Source organism: Nomia melanderi, chromosome 13 (genome assembly GCF_051020985.1).
Source record: "Nomia melanderi isolate GNS246 chromosome 13, iyNomMela1, whole genome shotgun sequence".
Classification (NCBI taxonomy): domain Eukaryota; kingdom Metazoa; phylum Arthropoda; class Insecta; order Hymenoptera; family Halictidae; genus Nomia; species Nomia melanderi.
In genome coordinates, this window is record NC_135011.1 from 9,172,145 (window position 1) to 9,188,676 (window position 16,532).

Below are 16,532 nucleotides of genomic sequence, written 5' to 3' on the forward strand. Positions count from 1 at the left end.
GAGGGTGCATTGAACGAATGATTCAGTCCGTTAATACGTGACCGATATGAGTTCAGTTTTTGCTGGTATCGGTGACGCCTTGGATTCTTGCATGATGCACGTTATCAGGTATACACATTTTAAAACTTTTCTGCATATGTAGTTTCTGAGTCATTAATTTTTATATTACATTCGTTGACGGAATATAAGAAGTTAATTAGTTATAATCCTTCGGGGATATATATCCTTGTTTTAATTAGTTATCATTTTTGTTCTACTTTCGTTAGATAGCTATAAAGAATGTGAAGAGTTCAAATTTACAGTTATCGGATTATATTAATAATAACCGTGTGTTTCATTAATGTTTAATTATTTACAGTTACATTGTGGTCGAAGTGTTAATGATTATTGTGATTGATAATCCAGCTGTTATATAATTCCTGTAATTTATACTTTACTGATTTTGTTTTTATTTCTTCTTGAGTAAGGGTTGTGTATTTCTTAAATCGTATACGAAATATTCATCTGACAAGTGATAAGAAAAGATATGTTCTATTACATGTCCATAACTTACTGTTTCGTAAGGTTTGTTGATGAGTAAATGTTTTAAGGAGTCACGTTTTAAGCTAGAGGATAATTAATGAATAAATGCGTTCGTAAATTGCTGCCATTATCTGAGAAGTTTGTAATTATTCATTATTAGTTGCATAGTTGGTAATTATTCATTTATTGTCGTAAAAAAACTACAGTACAAATTAATTGTAAAAGTTAATATTTATTTGTTCAGTACACATGTAATGCATTTTATTTGAACTAGTTGGTTTATTTTTAACTACACGTATTCAAAAAGTATTACCAGAATAAATACACTCCCCGAAGAAAAATATCAGTATCATAACTATAGCAAAAATACTTTGCCAGTTTGCATTTGATCCACAAATGCAAATATCAACAATTGCATCCAGTATTACTTTTGAGTCACATTAATATTTTAATTCATCATGCTTTGTCTTAGTAATGTTAAATAAGACATAGCAGTGCTCACAACCTGCAACAAACATATGTTTAATGAATATTTATGCAGTTGGTGGCCAATGATTTTTAGTAAAATTTTATAATGCAGTTTCGAATGTTACATCAAGTAATATGATAGAATTTTTTATGAATTAATTTTACAGTACAATATTTTTGAGGGAATGGAGAGGACATTTTATTTGACAAATTCTTCTTCAATATCAAAGCCTTCATCATACTGAACATAAAATTTCAATTATTGAATTCACACATATTCATTGATCAAATCATTGATTGACATTTTAAATTTAGTGTGACGTACGCTTTCATATCACAAAAATTTGTTAAATAAAACACCTTCTTCGTTCCCTCAAGAACATTGTACTATCAAATTCATTCATACCAAATTCTATTATTTTATTTATTGTAACATTAAATACTGTATTATAAAATACTATAAAAATCACTGGCTACCGGTTGCATAAGTAACTCTAATCTTACAAAAATAAGAGTCCTACCGCAGTGAAAGTTTCCAAGCAGATAGGAAAAAACATGCCGGCGTTTAAGCAGCATGGCTTCCCCGATCGCAATATGATCATATTTAAATCTTTCCTGATCATTTTACCTACAGGGTCCATAGGTAAACGTGTCCAAGGCCCTGAATATGCCGCTGTCCCGATTTTCGAACTTTCGTTCATTATACTGTCACAGCTGTACGTGAATCCAAACAGTTGGATCAGGCTTCCGACTATATTGAATGTAAAAAGAAGACGCCTCGCTAGGACTATTTGAGCCTACGTACATACAGTATCATTTTAATTAGATGTCACGGTTTTCAACGTGTGAATTTGCAAATGCTAATGAGAAATGACGAATAACTTGAATAACAGATAACGGAATATGTATTCATTCGTTATAGTTATTGAAATAAGGTGGTATTCGAATAATTCCCATCATTATACAAAGGTAACAAATATTGTTTAGCATCGACTGACGGAAAAGGGTAGACCGAAGCGAATAGAATCAGTTCAGATTTAACAGCGACAAACTAATAGTTAATGCTTAGCATCAACAACAGTTTTCATCAATTTCTTATTAATTGACATTCAACTTCAATACCATTAAGAAAGGTGTTTTGGAAACTTAAAAATCTTCCTTTTATAAGGAAGAAACTGGAAAATCAGATACACTCGGTCCTCCCAAGATTCCTTGGTGAATCCTATCAGAGAGAAACTCTGTTTAGTTTCAAAAACTGAAAATTCCATGAACATTCGCATTGTTATCCCGCGTTGATGGGAAGCTGTTTTAAGTACCGTCCGTTGCAGCGAACCTGGCATTCTAGTGTCAGTGGTCAAATTCCACGGCGCGCGCCTGATTGGCTGAGGCGCTACCACCTCTAATCGGGTCGTGGGACACAGCGTGCGAAGAGTCGCGGCCCGACTCGCTGTTGGATTTCTCAGAACGACTGCCTCTGCCTCTATGACGTCACGAGTACCAGGTTCCCAGCAACTGATGGTAATTTTATAAAGTTTTTTCGATACGTACCAGAAATACTTCGTAGCACACCAGGCCCAGCAACACGTTAAATACAAGCACGTGTACCAACGTTATTATCGTAAATATACGGTTGACTTTATTGCAATATTCAATGTTCTCCTGATGTTTGCGCACACAATCCTTAAACGCCAAGTAACACCTGCCCGTGTACTGCGACCACTCGACATTCGATTTTGTCTCGATCTCCGTATCTATGTCACCCAAGTTCGTCAGCCTGTGGCGTAGTATACGAAACTGTGCCGTGATGTACAAATTCACTATGCACAGAAAATTGTCGAAACAAATGAAACATATACCGACGTGATACAGACATAGCACCTGCGCAAAGAGAGAGGTTTGTGTAATTGTTACTCCCTTTGTTTCGAGTGAGAATCAAGATTAATGTATTTTAATTCAAAGTGTTCTTAATTTATTTGTGTAAATTTTATTGATAGGTTATTATTAATTCAATAATATGTATTAGTATTAATAGTATTATTAATTGTATTACTATTAATATGTGTGATTATTATTAAAGAATAATAATATTTAATAGTAAGATTTAATAATAATATTAATATTTGATAAATATTGCTAAATTATTATTAACGTAATTCAATAGTATCTGCAGAATGCTTATCAAATATCTAAATTACAGATTTTGTACATTGCTTGACAGTATTTGGGATAATTAAAATTATATATGCTCGAAAATTTACTAATACTTTTAGTTGCTCTGATCCTTAGTAGTTACTTTGGAGCCTAATTACCTGTAACACGTATAATATTTCATACTGTGGGCTATCGGACAGAGGAACATCGACCCACATGTTAAAAAGTAGTGTTCTGTCTGAGTGATTTCTTCCTTCATTTTCTGAAATGCAAAGCACGGATGCCGGAGGAAATCACACTTTCGACGTGCGACAGATTTTTGTATTGCTAATTTGAAATCGTAGGTAATTAATTATTCGCACAGCCTCTCTATAGAAATTCACAAAAATGTAGGAATACATAAGGTCGTTCACAGTTTCCTACTTACTCTTTGTGTTTTCAGTAGAGTTTCAAGACGTGGGCAATAAAGAAAATTGTTCTGTCAAAAGGTATTCACTTTGTTTATACTTACTTAACTCACAAGTTAATACTACGTGTGAGACACTATAATACTACGTAGAAAGTGTTAATCTAAATAAAATACCGAACAGTGCTAAGCTAAATGAAGAGTTTCAAAATGTGTGTTAATTACGAGAACAAATAGACTCACCAAGAAAAGACGTCAGGACATAGCCAGAAAGTGTACCATTTAAACAAATAACAATCATTAGAGTGGTCGCAATGCACAGTTTCTTGCATTTGTTTATCATCACTTGTTCCACAGGGTTGTACTTAAAGAACCAAACCTTATTATGCGTGTACATCAACAAATTGATAAATTCCTCCCTATAGAAGTATATAAGCAACAGCTTCGTTGTAACCAGTATTACGGTCAATATATTGCAAGCGACGTACGTGCAATGCTGAAACAGGAGAAGTGTTTCATCTCAATTTCCAATTAACAATTTTATCCTGATTGGTCAATGTTTCACTAATTTCTACTTTAATAATTACTTATTCATAATTATTATTAGTTCATAATTATTCATAATTCACAATTATTACTGATTTGTATGTTACTTCTATTTTAATGCTCCGCAAATATTCTTAATCCCATGCACTATAATATCGTATAAGACTCGCGACGATTTCAAGCTGAATTTCACGAATCTTATCATTTTTTAATTTTGGTTCCAGTTAATAACGTTTGTCGAGTATACGGGTCATCTTAAAGCTTGAAATGAGACTAATTCTTCCAAGGATGAATTCTTTATTTTTTTAGATAAACATGCAATTCTTCTTTTCTCTACTTTGGTTTTTCATTAAAATATTCCGTAGCTGCATTTTTCCTCCGTTTCACAAGTACACACTACATTTTTTATTGTTATTATGCGCAAAGTCAGAGATTTTTCCAACTGTATTCTACAATTAACAGGTTAAGATCACGTTTATACTCATTAAACCCAGTTGATCGGTTAACAAATGAAAAACTCCAAATGCTCACCTCAAAGTCCGGCCAACTGAAGTAAAAGTCCCTTGTCTGAACCCATACAGCAAAGAAAAGCTGTAATAGGGAGTACGCGAACGTGAAGTCTCTCCGACGTTGTTCTGCAGGATCCTTCGCCAGCCACATGCCGACAAATTTCAAAAGCATCGCTGTCCATCTTATCGATATATCGTGCTCAGAAACGTAATTTTCAGCCTCGACTGTTCTTTTCTTTTCTTTTTTCATGTCTCCCAGCTTCGCGAATTGAAATACACCTGACGTGCCGATTAGACAATTCTGTTAACAACTTGACATTGATCAGTAGAGTCCCTGGCGTTTGACGTGCGATGAAAGGGTGTTGCAGGAGGATCCCGTTTCTACGATTGTTGCGTTTGAAGAATATCAGTCGATAACCAATATATTATGCACAATGCGTTTGTAACACTGGCGACACGGTAATAAGTTCCTTCAAACGGGGTGACATTACTACGATAGTCATTTTATGAACATGGTAGGGTAGCCTAGATGCGTGTTGCTCACTATCGGAGCAACACGCCACACTGCGTAGCATCGAGTTTAACATATCATGGAGCTTTTCTTGCAACATCGGGAGAGTGTCAGTGAGTGTGTAGTTTTGATTGTATTTGTTGTAAATTTGAAGCTGAGTTTTGTTGGTTCTTGTTTAACCATTCAACCTTTGTGAGCAATTGAGAATACATTTTGAAATTTTCTTCGATATAATCGATGTTCTTGTCAATGTTTGTAGAATTTGTTTCGGATTAGTGTATCTTGGACATTTCTACGTCGATTTGTACGTGGAACATATCAAATTTATGCGAATATCTAATATAGACGTTTAAAGCAACATTAAACAAACATTTCCGTTATCCCATATGAATCAGAAGAACTTACATAATGTCAAATTTATAAATATTTTTTTGTTATTTGATGTGGCCATTGATTTGATTAATGCATATATAGTCTAGTTGTTTAGGGAACAAAAGTATAAATGATGTAAAATCGAGTTGTTGAAAAAATATGTGATAGTGATGAATAGCATTGAGTCCTGTGTATAAAAGAATATCTACGTACGTAGAACAGTAATTTAAAATTGACAACGAGTTTAACACATTAAATTTATTGCTTCATTAATTACATCTATTGACTTGTCGACATTTTGCTATATAATTACCCGTCTGATTAGCTCTTATCACTTCGGGATAATAAATGTCGACGTAGACATTAACGTTTCCAGTCCCTGGAAGATTATTTCGAAGGTGTGAAATATCAATCCGGCAGAATAATTATTCACAATATTCCTGCTGATTATTATCTATGCCAACATTGTCGATATCTACGCGTACAATTAGTGAAGTTTGCTTTCTCAATTTAAATGCCTTTTTGATTTACATGTGCATAAGCAAACATGCTATTCCTCCGTGGAGGATTGCTTTAACAAAGTGAAGTAAGACATTGCGGTACTGAAAAGCTGAAAGAAATAATATTGTCAGAAACATAGAAAATTCTTGTGAAAGAATTCCTTGGAAAAGTTTCAAAGTAAATTCCTTTGTTGCCCGAAAGGATACATTTTTCTACTAATCCCGTTTTGAAAAATGCGTGATTATGGAAATGAAAATATTAGGAGATTTTATTCTATTCAGATTCTACAAGTGACAATTATTCAAACAATAGTGATATTACTTGTCTTCAATGGTTTACTGTTATAAACCCAATCATAAGAATAACATTCAGTTAGAACGCAACAAAATTTAATGATGTTTATAATTATTAAATTCTACTGCAAACTTTCATCATTAGTTTGTCATGATATTATAAAATGTACAAGTAGTAAACGATATCAATGAAAAATAATTTTGTTCACACTAGAACTATCGAGCATCTAATACGATTGACAGGTAATCCTTATAAAGTTTGTAACAATAGATTAATTTCGTTTCCTCAGACATTTATTATAGTATTCATTCGACATTGTTTGTTACTACAATCATTTCAATTATTTAGTGCTTTTTAGTTATGAATAATTGCGAAACCAAAAAATCGAAACTAGTTATTTCGACTGGTACGGAGTTTTAGTGTTGAAACAATGTATAACAGTCTTTTACTGAATATTCATTAGCCTTAAAATATGAATAATATTATTATAAAAGTCTAAACTTGAAATAACTGTAACCAATTTGTTTATACCCAACATTACCATAACTAGAAAAATCAGAGTTGACCAAGAACAAGTTGGCAAAACAATAATAGTACAAAGGGTTGATTTTACTGCCAATCTGTGTAAACATTGCGTACCTTGGTCGATGTTTCTAAGGATATAGGAAAGAATCCACAGGCCGTAAGGTAACAGGGTTTCTGTGCTCTCAACATTATTATCTGCATATCCTTTCGCAACAACCTGCCAGATTTGTCCATCGGCACCGAGAATAACGATGTCGCATACACTGACAATGTAATTCCTTCGCTATGGTTTATCAAATTTCCACACGAGTAACTGAATAGTATCACTTGCACGCCACTACCGACGGTGAACAATATGAAAATTATTTTTCTAGTGGCAACTGAATTTACCTGTGGAAGATAATTCAGATAATAGCATATTCACAGCTGTTATTTTCTTCATTATAGCAGGTGCTTCATGTTCTATCAGAAATTTTGAATACCGGTTTTAATGGTTGCTTCAATAATTATGTTTTAATTACTTTATAAATGATACTCTGTGATACACATTAATGAACCCTTTTAAATGCTCTTCGTTCTTCCCTTCGTAACTTGCGTTAGTTTAACACTAAAGTTACCAAATGCAGCAAAATGGTCCATTCCTTTTTTCACAATTATTGAATAGGTACATATACTTCTCTAAGAAATGACTGAATTTAGTAATACGGAAATTCTAATGCGAGTTAATCGAAACCTCATTAGATGCATGTTCAGAGTTCCCAGATAAAAATGTTGCAAAAGTTAATCTGAGTGCTCGTTAATTGTAGTGTTCATATTTTATATAACGCCGCACTTACAAAGAATATTTGATACGCGCCCAGACACATTAACATGCTGATAAGCAACACATAGAAGAAGATATTGAATCGAAATACAGACTCGAACTCGTTGCTGAACTCGATGAGCGCCTGATGTTGTCGAATATATTTCTTCATACGCGCGTAACATTTGTCCGTGTAATCAACGGAATTAATATCCCCGTCGTTTTCATTCCATATACTGCTCAATCTAAGTCCAACTATGCGAAATTGAGTACTCAAGTACGGATTGAAGACAAGTAAAAATGATTCAATACTGATGTACAGTATGGCAGCCTGAGTTGTGCTTATCGCCTATAAAATAATAGGAAAATTTTATAAACTGATTATATTATTATTTATAAACCTTTTATACGATATTATTGTATTTCTGTCGAATATTATATATTATTTGACAGCTTTTTTTAAAGGATCAGCATGATTAGCACGTTATGGCTATTTCATTCGGAAATTGAATTTTTAATGTAAATATATCGAGTTTTCAAAAAAGAAGTTTAAAATGATATTTTAATTGGTGGGCTGATCGTGTGATAATTATTAGCTACAGTGTTCTGACGTTTTATAGTACGGAAGTTTATTTTTAAAAACGTCGTAAACGACGACAAACAAACATACGTCTGGCTCTAGAAATATTCGAATGTATCGCAGTGGAATTTAATTAAAAATATAAACAATGAGAAGTGCATTGGTTACACGATACTTTAGTTAAGAGAATGAACTATCGAGTAATATATAACAATTGTAAAGTGTATTTATTTCGATAGAAAAGAAAGTATGTTATGAGATCTGAATGCAGTCCAATATATTAACATATTTTACAATTTCTACCATCGTTATCGTAACAAATTTTTCTTAGATATCGAAATAGATGATACCTGCATCAGGAATGTCATCTCATAATATGGCGAAACGTACACTGAATCGAAGTACAGCCTATAAATAAGTGCCCTTCTCGTATTATTATCTCTTCTCATGTTCACTAAAATACAGAGGAAACAAATAAACATATTTCAGTATCAACATCTATAACATACTTCTATTATTTTTCGGATATCTCGGTGACAAATAATTTGATAACATTATTTTTTGTAGAGTATTAAATTTTTAATAATTTTTTTATTCTACGTATTAATGTTTCAGTAAAATATTTATAATTTCTGCATTCAATTTCGTTTACTTACTAACGATTGGTGTTAGTATATAATTACTAACGACAACGATCGATGCACTATAGGTTAATCCGAGGGATAAGGTGGACAAATTTCGCGCCTTCGTTATTTCTACTTCTTCATTGTCATCATAATTCGAATGCCAAAAATTTCGTTGGGCGTATTTCAGAAACACATTAATCTCATGTTCGAAAAAGCATACAATCATAAATTTCACGAATCCCACCGTGGCAATGGCAGTATTGCAAATCATATAAAGAACATTCTGTAATTGGAAAATTGTTATATTTTTGTTTAGAATCAATTAAAAATTCATTTTAACAAACTGAAATGTTTTTCATGAATACCGAAACTGAAATGAATTTCTTAGAAGTGCACTGATTTGAAATGCAATTGAATAATTATTTTTGTAATAGTTCTTCGATATTTAATTTTAATTGTACTGGAGTTTTGACAATTTGCTTTTAAATTTTAGAAAAGAAAAATATTATTAAGTTGAAGTCCTTTAATCGATCACATAATAATATTGTGTTAAGGTAATGATGAAATGTTAAACTTTCGTCAGTCTGTCCCATAATAACAAAAAGGTAGAAAGTATATCCCTATTTCGTCAGGCTTGAAACTGCTACGACATCTTAATTGAACATCAAGAACCGGTAAAATCTGACACATGCTACAATTCTGTTCAGAATTGAATTTTATATCAAAATTTTATAAATATTTCTACAAATGAAATGATTAGTGTGAAATAGAATATTACATTGTGATCCGAAAAATTATGGAGAATATTGTATAATGTGTATTTGATACACATTTACTATTATGTCGAAGTTTATGTCTGTTCACACCTGTTTATGGCGGTTTGCATTGGTATCCGTAGATGCCTATATTTGTAATCGTAATATATTCATAAACATTACAATACATCTTTACTTAATATACTTAAGAGAGTTTCGCATACCCACTTTCTCTATTGTATTATATTAAAAGTTCGATCAATATTTTCTTTAGGTTTAGCTAATAAGTTGGCGCAGCGTGTATTTCTTAAAAACTGTCGACTTTTAAGAAATGATTTTCTTTAAATTATGCTGGAATGTTGTAAAGTATTAAAAAAATATGCAAAAAGCATGATGAGTAAGTTTCAATCTCCAGAAAATTAATTGAAATTGATATTTTCTAAAAAGAACAAAATCCGATAGTCAAAATTTCTAATAACATACCTCGAGTTAGTTTAATCGTACATGTAAACTTTTCATTGTAACACTTTCATTTTTCATTAAATAAATTAATTTTTACAGTTTCTGAAGTGCTGAATTAAAATCTCACCAGAGAATTCAACCGCACATTCACTCGAAACGACAAAACCTTTGGAAGAAATATTCACCGATTCAACTTGTTTGTTATGCTTCTTGTCTATTTTCCATTATTTCAAAACATTTCAGTTTCAATTGAAAAGTAATTCATTGCTCTATGTGAATTCTGTTAGAAGTGAACAAATATTCCCAATGCGCGTAATTAACAGTCTGAGTGCTACAGGAATTTGTAAAAAGTGATTTACGGTGTACCTATTTTGATACAAAAAAATTGTATATAGTGTTAGTGTTCCCTCTTTTCACTTCTAAGTAGGCGATAAAAAAGATAGGAATAAAATGGTAGACTGCCGGTTTCAGACATTTTAACGTAGAACCACGACCACGCGTTTGGCATTCAAACAGTTAATTTCATGTACGAATGATGTTTATAACATTTGATGAAGTTTCAGTCAATCATGCAAGAATAGATTTATATTTCGCACAGAGAAAGTCAAATTAATCCTACAAACACTATTATTTAGACTTACAAATTATAATTTTAAATATTTATAATTATATATAAATAAACACATATAATATAATTTAGATTTATCGCAACTTAATCCAAACTTAACCAGAACGACGCGTCCTCTGACACTCAAACGGTTGAACACAATAAAGAAGTTGGAAAATGTGAAACAATTGTACTCACGTCGATATCATCCAAAGTGTGGCAAATATCTACAATGCCGGTGTAAGACGCAAAAAGAAGCGAGGCGGCCGTGATCACCTTGACACCACCTCTCAGTATCTTCCTATCTTTTGTGCTTGATGCCACACATCCTGTCACTTTCATAAGAAGTAACATCAAAGGTATAGAAATGTCTTTCCTCTTCATAGCAAGTTACGAATGATCTGCTGGTTCAACTTGCACAAGATCTAGTAACGAGTACGTTGGTATTATTTACACCGTCAGTGCTTGCTTGACATTACTTTGATCAGACAGAATTACTTACCTTGCGCGGCCTTATGAGTGTGTGCGTGTCGATGGAAATAATTGCTTTCGTGAAATAAACATTCTGCGCGAATCAATTATTCATCGGCTAGGAGGGTTCATGGTTGAGTGTCGAGCGAATAATGATCAAGGCTCAACTTCCTGTGATCCATTCAGCGTGACTATCACAGGCGAAGCAGACCGTGCATACTTATGTCTTGCGGACAGTTGCAATGAAAAATGCACTGACCGGAAGGAAAATTCATTGACACAGGTGATATGTATTGGGTATCACCTTTAAGACGATTTTTTACCTACTTTCAGTCAGTCGATAGAATATAGTTTATATCAAGTGTTGCAGAGCATCGGTGACGCCTCGGTTCTTGGTATGATACACGTTATTAAGTGTCGAGTTATCAAGTTTACACATTTTTAGACATTTTGCATGTGTAGTTTCTGAGTCGGTAATTATTATGTTACAATCGGAGACGAAATATAATAAGTTATTTAGTTATAATCCATCGATGTTTACGTATCCTTGTTTGAATTTCTTATCATTTCTACTTTCTAATGATAACTGTAAAGTGATACTTGGGAAAGTTTACAATTTTATTTATTTTTAGTTGCACTATCTTCGAAGTGTTAATGATTATTGTGATTGATAATCGAGCTGTTATATAATTCCTGTAATTTATTCTTTATTGATTTTGTTTTTATTTCTTCTTGAGTAAGGGTTGTGTATTTCTTAAATCGTTTACGAAATATTCATCTGACAAGTGATAAGAAAATATATGTTCTATTACGTGTCCATAACTTACTGTTTCGTAAGTTTTGTTGATGAGTAAATGTTTTAAGTGATCACGTTTTAAGCTAGAGGATAATTAATGAATGAATGCGTTCGTAAATTGCTGCCATTATCTGAAAAGTTTGTAATTATTCATTTATAAATATTCAATGATTTATAAAACAGTTATATTTCAAAAATATATTTTTTAATCTGTTCGTCCTACTATTCGATAAGAATAATATTGTTTAACCGAAATAACAATCATCAGATAATGAAAATGATGCAAATATGCGTAAATCATTATTAAAATTTAAATCCACGTTTCTTGTAGTAATGCATCTTTACGAATACCATACGTACGTTATTAAGGAAAACTACAGTCCAAATTAATAGTTCAAGTTGATCTACAAATGCAAATATCCAAAATTGTATGCAGTATTACTTTCCAGTAACATTACTGTTTTAATTTATCATGCTTCGTCTTAGTAATGTTAAATGAGACATAGCAGTGTTCACAACAGTTGGTGGCCAATTTATACAGTTGGTGGCCAATGATTTTTAGTAAAATTTTATAATGCAGTTTCGAATGTTACATCAAGTAATATGATAGAATTTTTTATGAATTAATTTTATAGTACAATGTTCTTGAGGGAACGAAGAAGGTGTTTTAATTTTATAGTACAATATTTTTGAGGGAATGGAGAGGACATTTTATTTGACAAATTCTTCTTCAATATCAAAGCCTTCATCATACTGAACATAAAATTACAATTATTGAATTCGCACATATTCATTGATCAATTCATTGATTGACATTTTAAATTTAGTGTGACGTACGCTATCATATCACAAAAATTTGTTAAATAAAACACCTTCTTCGTTCCCTCAAGAACATTGTACTATAAAATTCATTCATACCAAATTCTATTATTTTATTTATTGTAACATTAAATACTGTATTATAAAATACTATAAAAATCACTGCCTACCGGTTGCATAAGTAACTCTAATCTTACAAAAATAAGAGTCCTACCGCAGTGAAAGTTTCCAAGCAGATAGGAAAGAACATGCCAGCGTTTAAGCAGCATGGCTTCACCGATCGCAATATGATCATATTTAAATCTTTTCTGATCATTTTACCTACAGGGTTCATAGGTAAACGTGCCCAAGGCCCTGAATATGCCGCTGTCCCGATTTTCGAACTTTCGTTCATTATACTGTCACAGCTGTACGTGAATCCAAACAGTTGGATCAGGCTTCCGACTATATTGAATGTAAAAAGAAGACGCCTCGCTAGGACTATTTGAGCCTACGTACATACAGTATCATTTTAATTAGATGTCACGGTTTTCAACGTGTGAATTTGCAAATGCTAATGAGAAATGACGAATAACTTGAATAACAGATAACGGAATATGTATTCATTCGTTATAGTTATTGAAATAAGGTGGTATTCGAATAATTCCCATCATTATACAAAGGTAACAAATATTGTTTAGCATCGACTGACGGAAAAGGGTAGACCGAAGCGAATAGAATCAGTTCAGATTTAACAGCGACAAACTAATAGTTAATGCTTAGCATCAACAACAATTTTCATCAATTTCTTATTAATAGACATTCAACTTCAATACCATTAAGAAAGGTGTTTTGGAAACTTAAAAATCTTCCTTTTATAAGGAAGAAACTGGAAAATCAGATACACTCGGTCCTCCCAAGATTCCTTGGTGAATCCTATCAGAGAGAAACTCTGTTTAGTTTCAAAAACTGAAAATTCCATGAACATTCGCATTGTTATCCCGCGTTGATGGGAAGCTGTTTTAAGTACCGTCCGTTGCAGCGAACCTGGCATTCTAGTGTCAGTGGTCAAATTCCACGGCGCGCGCCTGATTGGCTGAGGCGCTACCACCTCTAATCGGGTCGTGGGACACAGCGTGCGAAGAGTCGCGGCCCGACTCGCTGTTGGATTTCTCAGAACGACTGCCTCTGCCTCTATGACGTCCCGAGTACCAGGTTCCCAGCAACTGATGGTAATTTTATAAAGTTTTTTCGATACGTACCAGAAATACTTCGTAGCACACCAGGCCCAGCAACACGTTAAATACAAGCACGTGTACCAACGTTATTATCGTAAATATACGGTTGACTTTATTGCAATATTCAATGTTCTCCTGATGTTTGCGCACACAATCCTTAAACGCCAAGTAACACCTGCCCGTGTACTGCGACCACTCGACATTCGATTTTGTCTCGATCTCCGTATCTATGTCACCCAAGTTCGTCAGCCTGTGGCGTAGTATACGAAACTGTGCCGTGATGTACAAATTCACTATGCACAGAAAATTGTCGAAACAAATGAAACATATACCGACGTGATACAGACATAGCACCTGCGCAAAGAGAGAGGTTTGTGTAATTGTTATTCCCTTTGTTTCGAGTGAGAATCAAGATTAACGTATTTTAATTCAAAGTGTTCTTAATTTATTGGTGTAAATTTTATTGATAGGTTATTATTAATTCAATAATATGTATTAGTATTAATAGTATTATTAATTGTATTACTATTAATATGTGTGATTATTATTAAAGAATAATAATATTTAATAGTAAGATTTAATAATAATATTAATATTTGATAAATATTGCTAAATTATTATTAACGTAATTCAATATTATCTGCAGAATGCTTATCAAATATCTAAATTACAGATTTTGTACATTGCTTGACAGTATTTGGGATAATTAAAATTATATATGCTCGAAAATTTACTAATACTTTTAGTTGCTCTGATCCTTAGTAGTTACTTTGGAGCCTAATTACCTGTAACACGTATAATATTTCATACTGTGGGCTATCGGACAGAGGAACATCGACCCACATGTTAAAAAGTAGTGTTCTGTCTGAGTGATTTCTTCCTTCATTTTCTGAAATGCAAAGCACGGATGCCGGAGGAAATCACACTTTCGACGTGCGACAGATTTTTGTATTGCTAATTTGAAATCGTAGGTAATTAATTATTCGCACAGCCTCTCTATAGAAATTCAGTGCTAAGCTAAATGAAGAGTTTCAAAATGTGTGTTAATTACGAGAACAAATAGACTCACCAAGAAAAGACGTCAGGACATAGCCAGAAAGTGTACCATTTAAACAAATAACAATCATTAGAGTGGTCGCAATGCACAGTTTCTTGCATTTGTTTATCATCACTTGTTCCACAGGGTTGTACTTAAAGAACCAAACCTTATCATGCGTGTACATCAACAAATTGATAAATTCCTCCCTATAGAAGTATATAAGCAACAGCTTCGTTGTAACCAGTATTACGGTCAATATATTGCAAGCGACGTACGTGCAATGCTGAAACAGGAGAAGTGTTTCATCTCAATTTCCAATTAACAATTTTATCCTGATTGGTCAATGTTTCACTAATTTCTACTTTAATAATTACTTATTCATAATTATTATTAGTTCATAATTATTCATAATTCACAATTATTACTAATTTATATGTTTCTTCTATTTTAATGCTCTGCAAATATTCTTAATCCCATGCACTATAATATCGTATGAGACTCGCGACGATTTCAAGCTGAATTTCACGAATCTAATCATTGTTTAATTTTAGTTTCAGTTAACAACGTTTGACGAATATACGGGTCATCTTAAAGCTTGAAATGAGACTAATTCTTTCAATGATGAATTCTTTATTTTTTTTGATAAACATGCAGATCTTTTTTTCTCTACATTGGTTTTTCATTAAAATATACCGTAGCTGCATTTTTCGTCCATTTCAGGAATTCACACTTTATTTTTTGATGTTATTATGCGTTAAACACAGTTGACCGGATAACGGATGACAGCTCCATATGCTCACCTCAAAGTTCGACCACCTAAAGTAGAAGTCCCTTCTCTGAATCCATATAGCAACGAAAAGCTGTAATGGCGACTATGCGAACGTGATGTATCTGCGGCGCTGTTCCGTAGGGACCTTTGCCAGCCACATGCCAACAAATTTCAAAAGCATCGCTGTCCATCTTATCGACAAATATTCTTCAGCAGCGAAATCGTCAGCCTCGACTTTCAATTTCTTTTCTTTTTTCATGTCTCTCAGCTTCGCAAAATGAAATACACTCGACGTGCCGATTAGACAATTCTGTTAACAACTTTACAGTGTACAATAGAACCCTCGGCGTTTGACGTGCGAAGAAACGGTGTTGTAGATGATTCCCGTTTCTTCGATTATCGCGTTTGAAGAATATCAGTCGATAACCGATGTATTAACCACAACTCGTCTATAACACCTCAGTCACGGTAATAATTTCTTTTAACCGGGATGACACTGCTATGGTAAATATTTTATGAACATAGGGAAGTGGCTTAGATGCGTGTTGCTTACTATCGGATCCACACGCCACACTGCGTGGCATCGAATTTAACATGGAATGGAGCTTTTCTTGTAATATCTGAACATTGTCAAAGAGTGTGTAGTTTTGATTGTATTTGTTGTAAATTTGAAGCTAAGTTTTGTTGGTTCCTGTTTAACCATTGAACCTCTGTGTGCAACTGAGAATACGGTTTGAAATTTTCTGTGATACAATCGATGTTCTTGTCAATGCTTGTAGAAATT

General features: G+C 33.1%; 2 protein-coding genes across 4 annotated transcripts; both read right to left on the reverse strand.

Moving 5' to 3' along the window:
- Positions 1–774: 774 nt before the first annotated feature.
- LOC143175246 (odorant receptor 10-like) lies at positions 775–11,292 on the reverse strand. 2 transcript variants are annotated; one of them, XM_076373460.1, is made up of 8 exons: positions 11,140–11,292; positions 10,836–11,062; positions 4,625–4,903; positions 3,791–4,043; positions 3,300–3,403; positions 2,539–2,868; positions 1,512–1,787; positions 775–1,027 (listed from the first exon to the last, which is right to left on the reverse strand). In XM_076373460.1, the coding sequence occupies exons 2-8, from the start codon at positions 11,019–11,021 to the stop codon at positions 971–973; spliced, it is 1,485 nt and encodes a 494-aa protein (XP_076229575.1). In that variant the 5' UTR covers positions 11,022–11,062; positions 11,140–11,292; the 3' UTR covers positions 775–970. The 2 variants fall into 2 exon arrangements, with proteins under 2 accessions (XP_076229575.1, XP_076229576.1); XM_076373461.1 differs by lacking the exons at positions 775–1,027; positions 1,512–1,787; positions 2,539–2,868; ... (2 more) ...; positions 4,625–4,903; positions 11,140–11,292 and adding exons at positions 5,630–6,095; positions 6,920–7,195; positions 7,642–7,956; positions 8,538–8,641; positions 8,844–9,096 and having other exon boundaries at positions 10,836–11,114.
- A 1,376-nt stretch (positions 11,293–12,668) lies between these two features.
- LOC143175252 (odorant receptor Or2-like) lies at positions 12,669–15,932 on the reverse strand. Of its 2 annotated transcripts, none has more exons than XM_076373483.1 (5): positions 15,780–15,932; positions 15,010–15,262; positions 14,726–14,829; positions 13,965–14,294; positions 12,669–13,213 (listed from the first exon to the last, which is right to left on the reverse strand). In XM_076373483.1, exons 2-5 carry the CDS (start codon positions 15,161–15,163, stop codon positions 12,917–12,919), a joined length of 885 nt encoding a protein of 294 aa, XP_076229598.1. In that variant the 5' UTR covers positions 15,164–15,262; positions 15,780–15,932; the 3' UTR covers positions 12,669–12,916. The 2 variants fall into 2 exon arrangements, with proteins under 2 accessions (XP_076229598.1, XP_076229600.1); XM_076373485.1 differs by having other exon boundaries at positions 14,726–14,894; positions 15,780–15,929.
- Between the last annotated feature and the right edge of the window lie 600 nt (positions 15,933–16,532).

Bases quoted from the DNA above. Each gene is read 5' to 3' on its own strand.
- LOC143175246 (XM_076373460.1), bottom strand. From the start codon at position 11,021: ATGAAGAGGAAAGACATTTCTATACCTTTGATGTTACTTCTTATGAAA. The intron at 4,044-4,624 runs GTGAGCATTTGG...CTCCTGTTTCAG, and splicing joins TCAGTTGGCCGGACTTTGAG to CATTGCACGTACGTCGCTTG. The intron at 2,869-3,299 runs GTAATTAGGCTC...CTCTTTGCGCAG, and splicing joins AAATATTATACGTGTTACAG to GTGCTATGTCTGTATCACGT.
- LOC143175252 (XM_076373483.1), bottom strand. From the start codon at position 15,163: ATGTACACGCATGATAAGGTTTGGTTCTTTAAGTACAACCCTGTGGAA. The intron at 14,830-15,009 runs GTGAGTCTATTT...TTTGCATTTCAG, and splicing joins TGTCCTGACGTCTTTTCTTG to AAAATGAAGGAAGAAATCAC. The intron at 14,295-14,725 runs GTAATTAGGCTC...CTCTTTGCGCAG, and splicing joins AAATATTATACGTGTTACAG to GTGCTATGTCTGTATCACGT.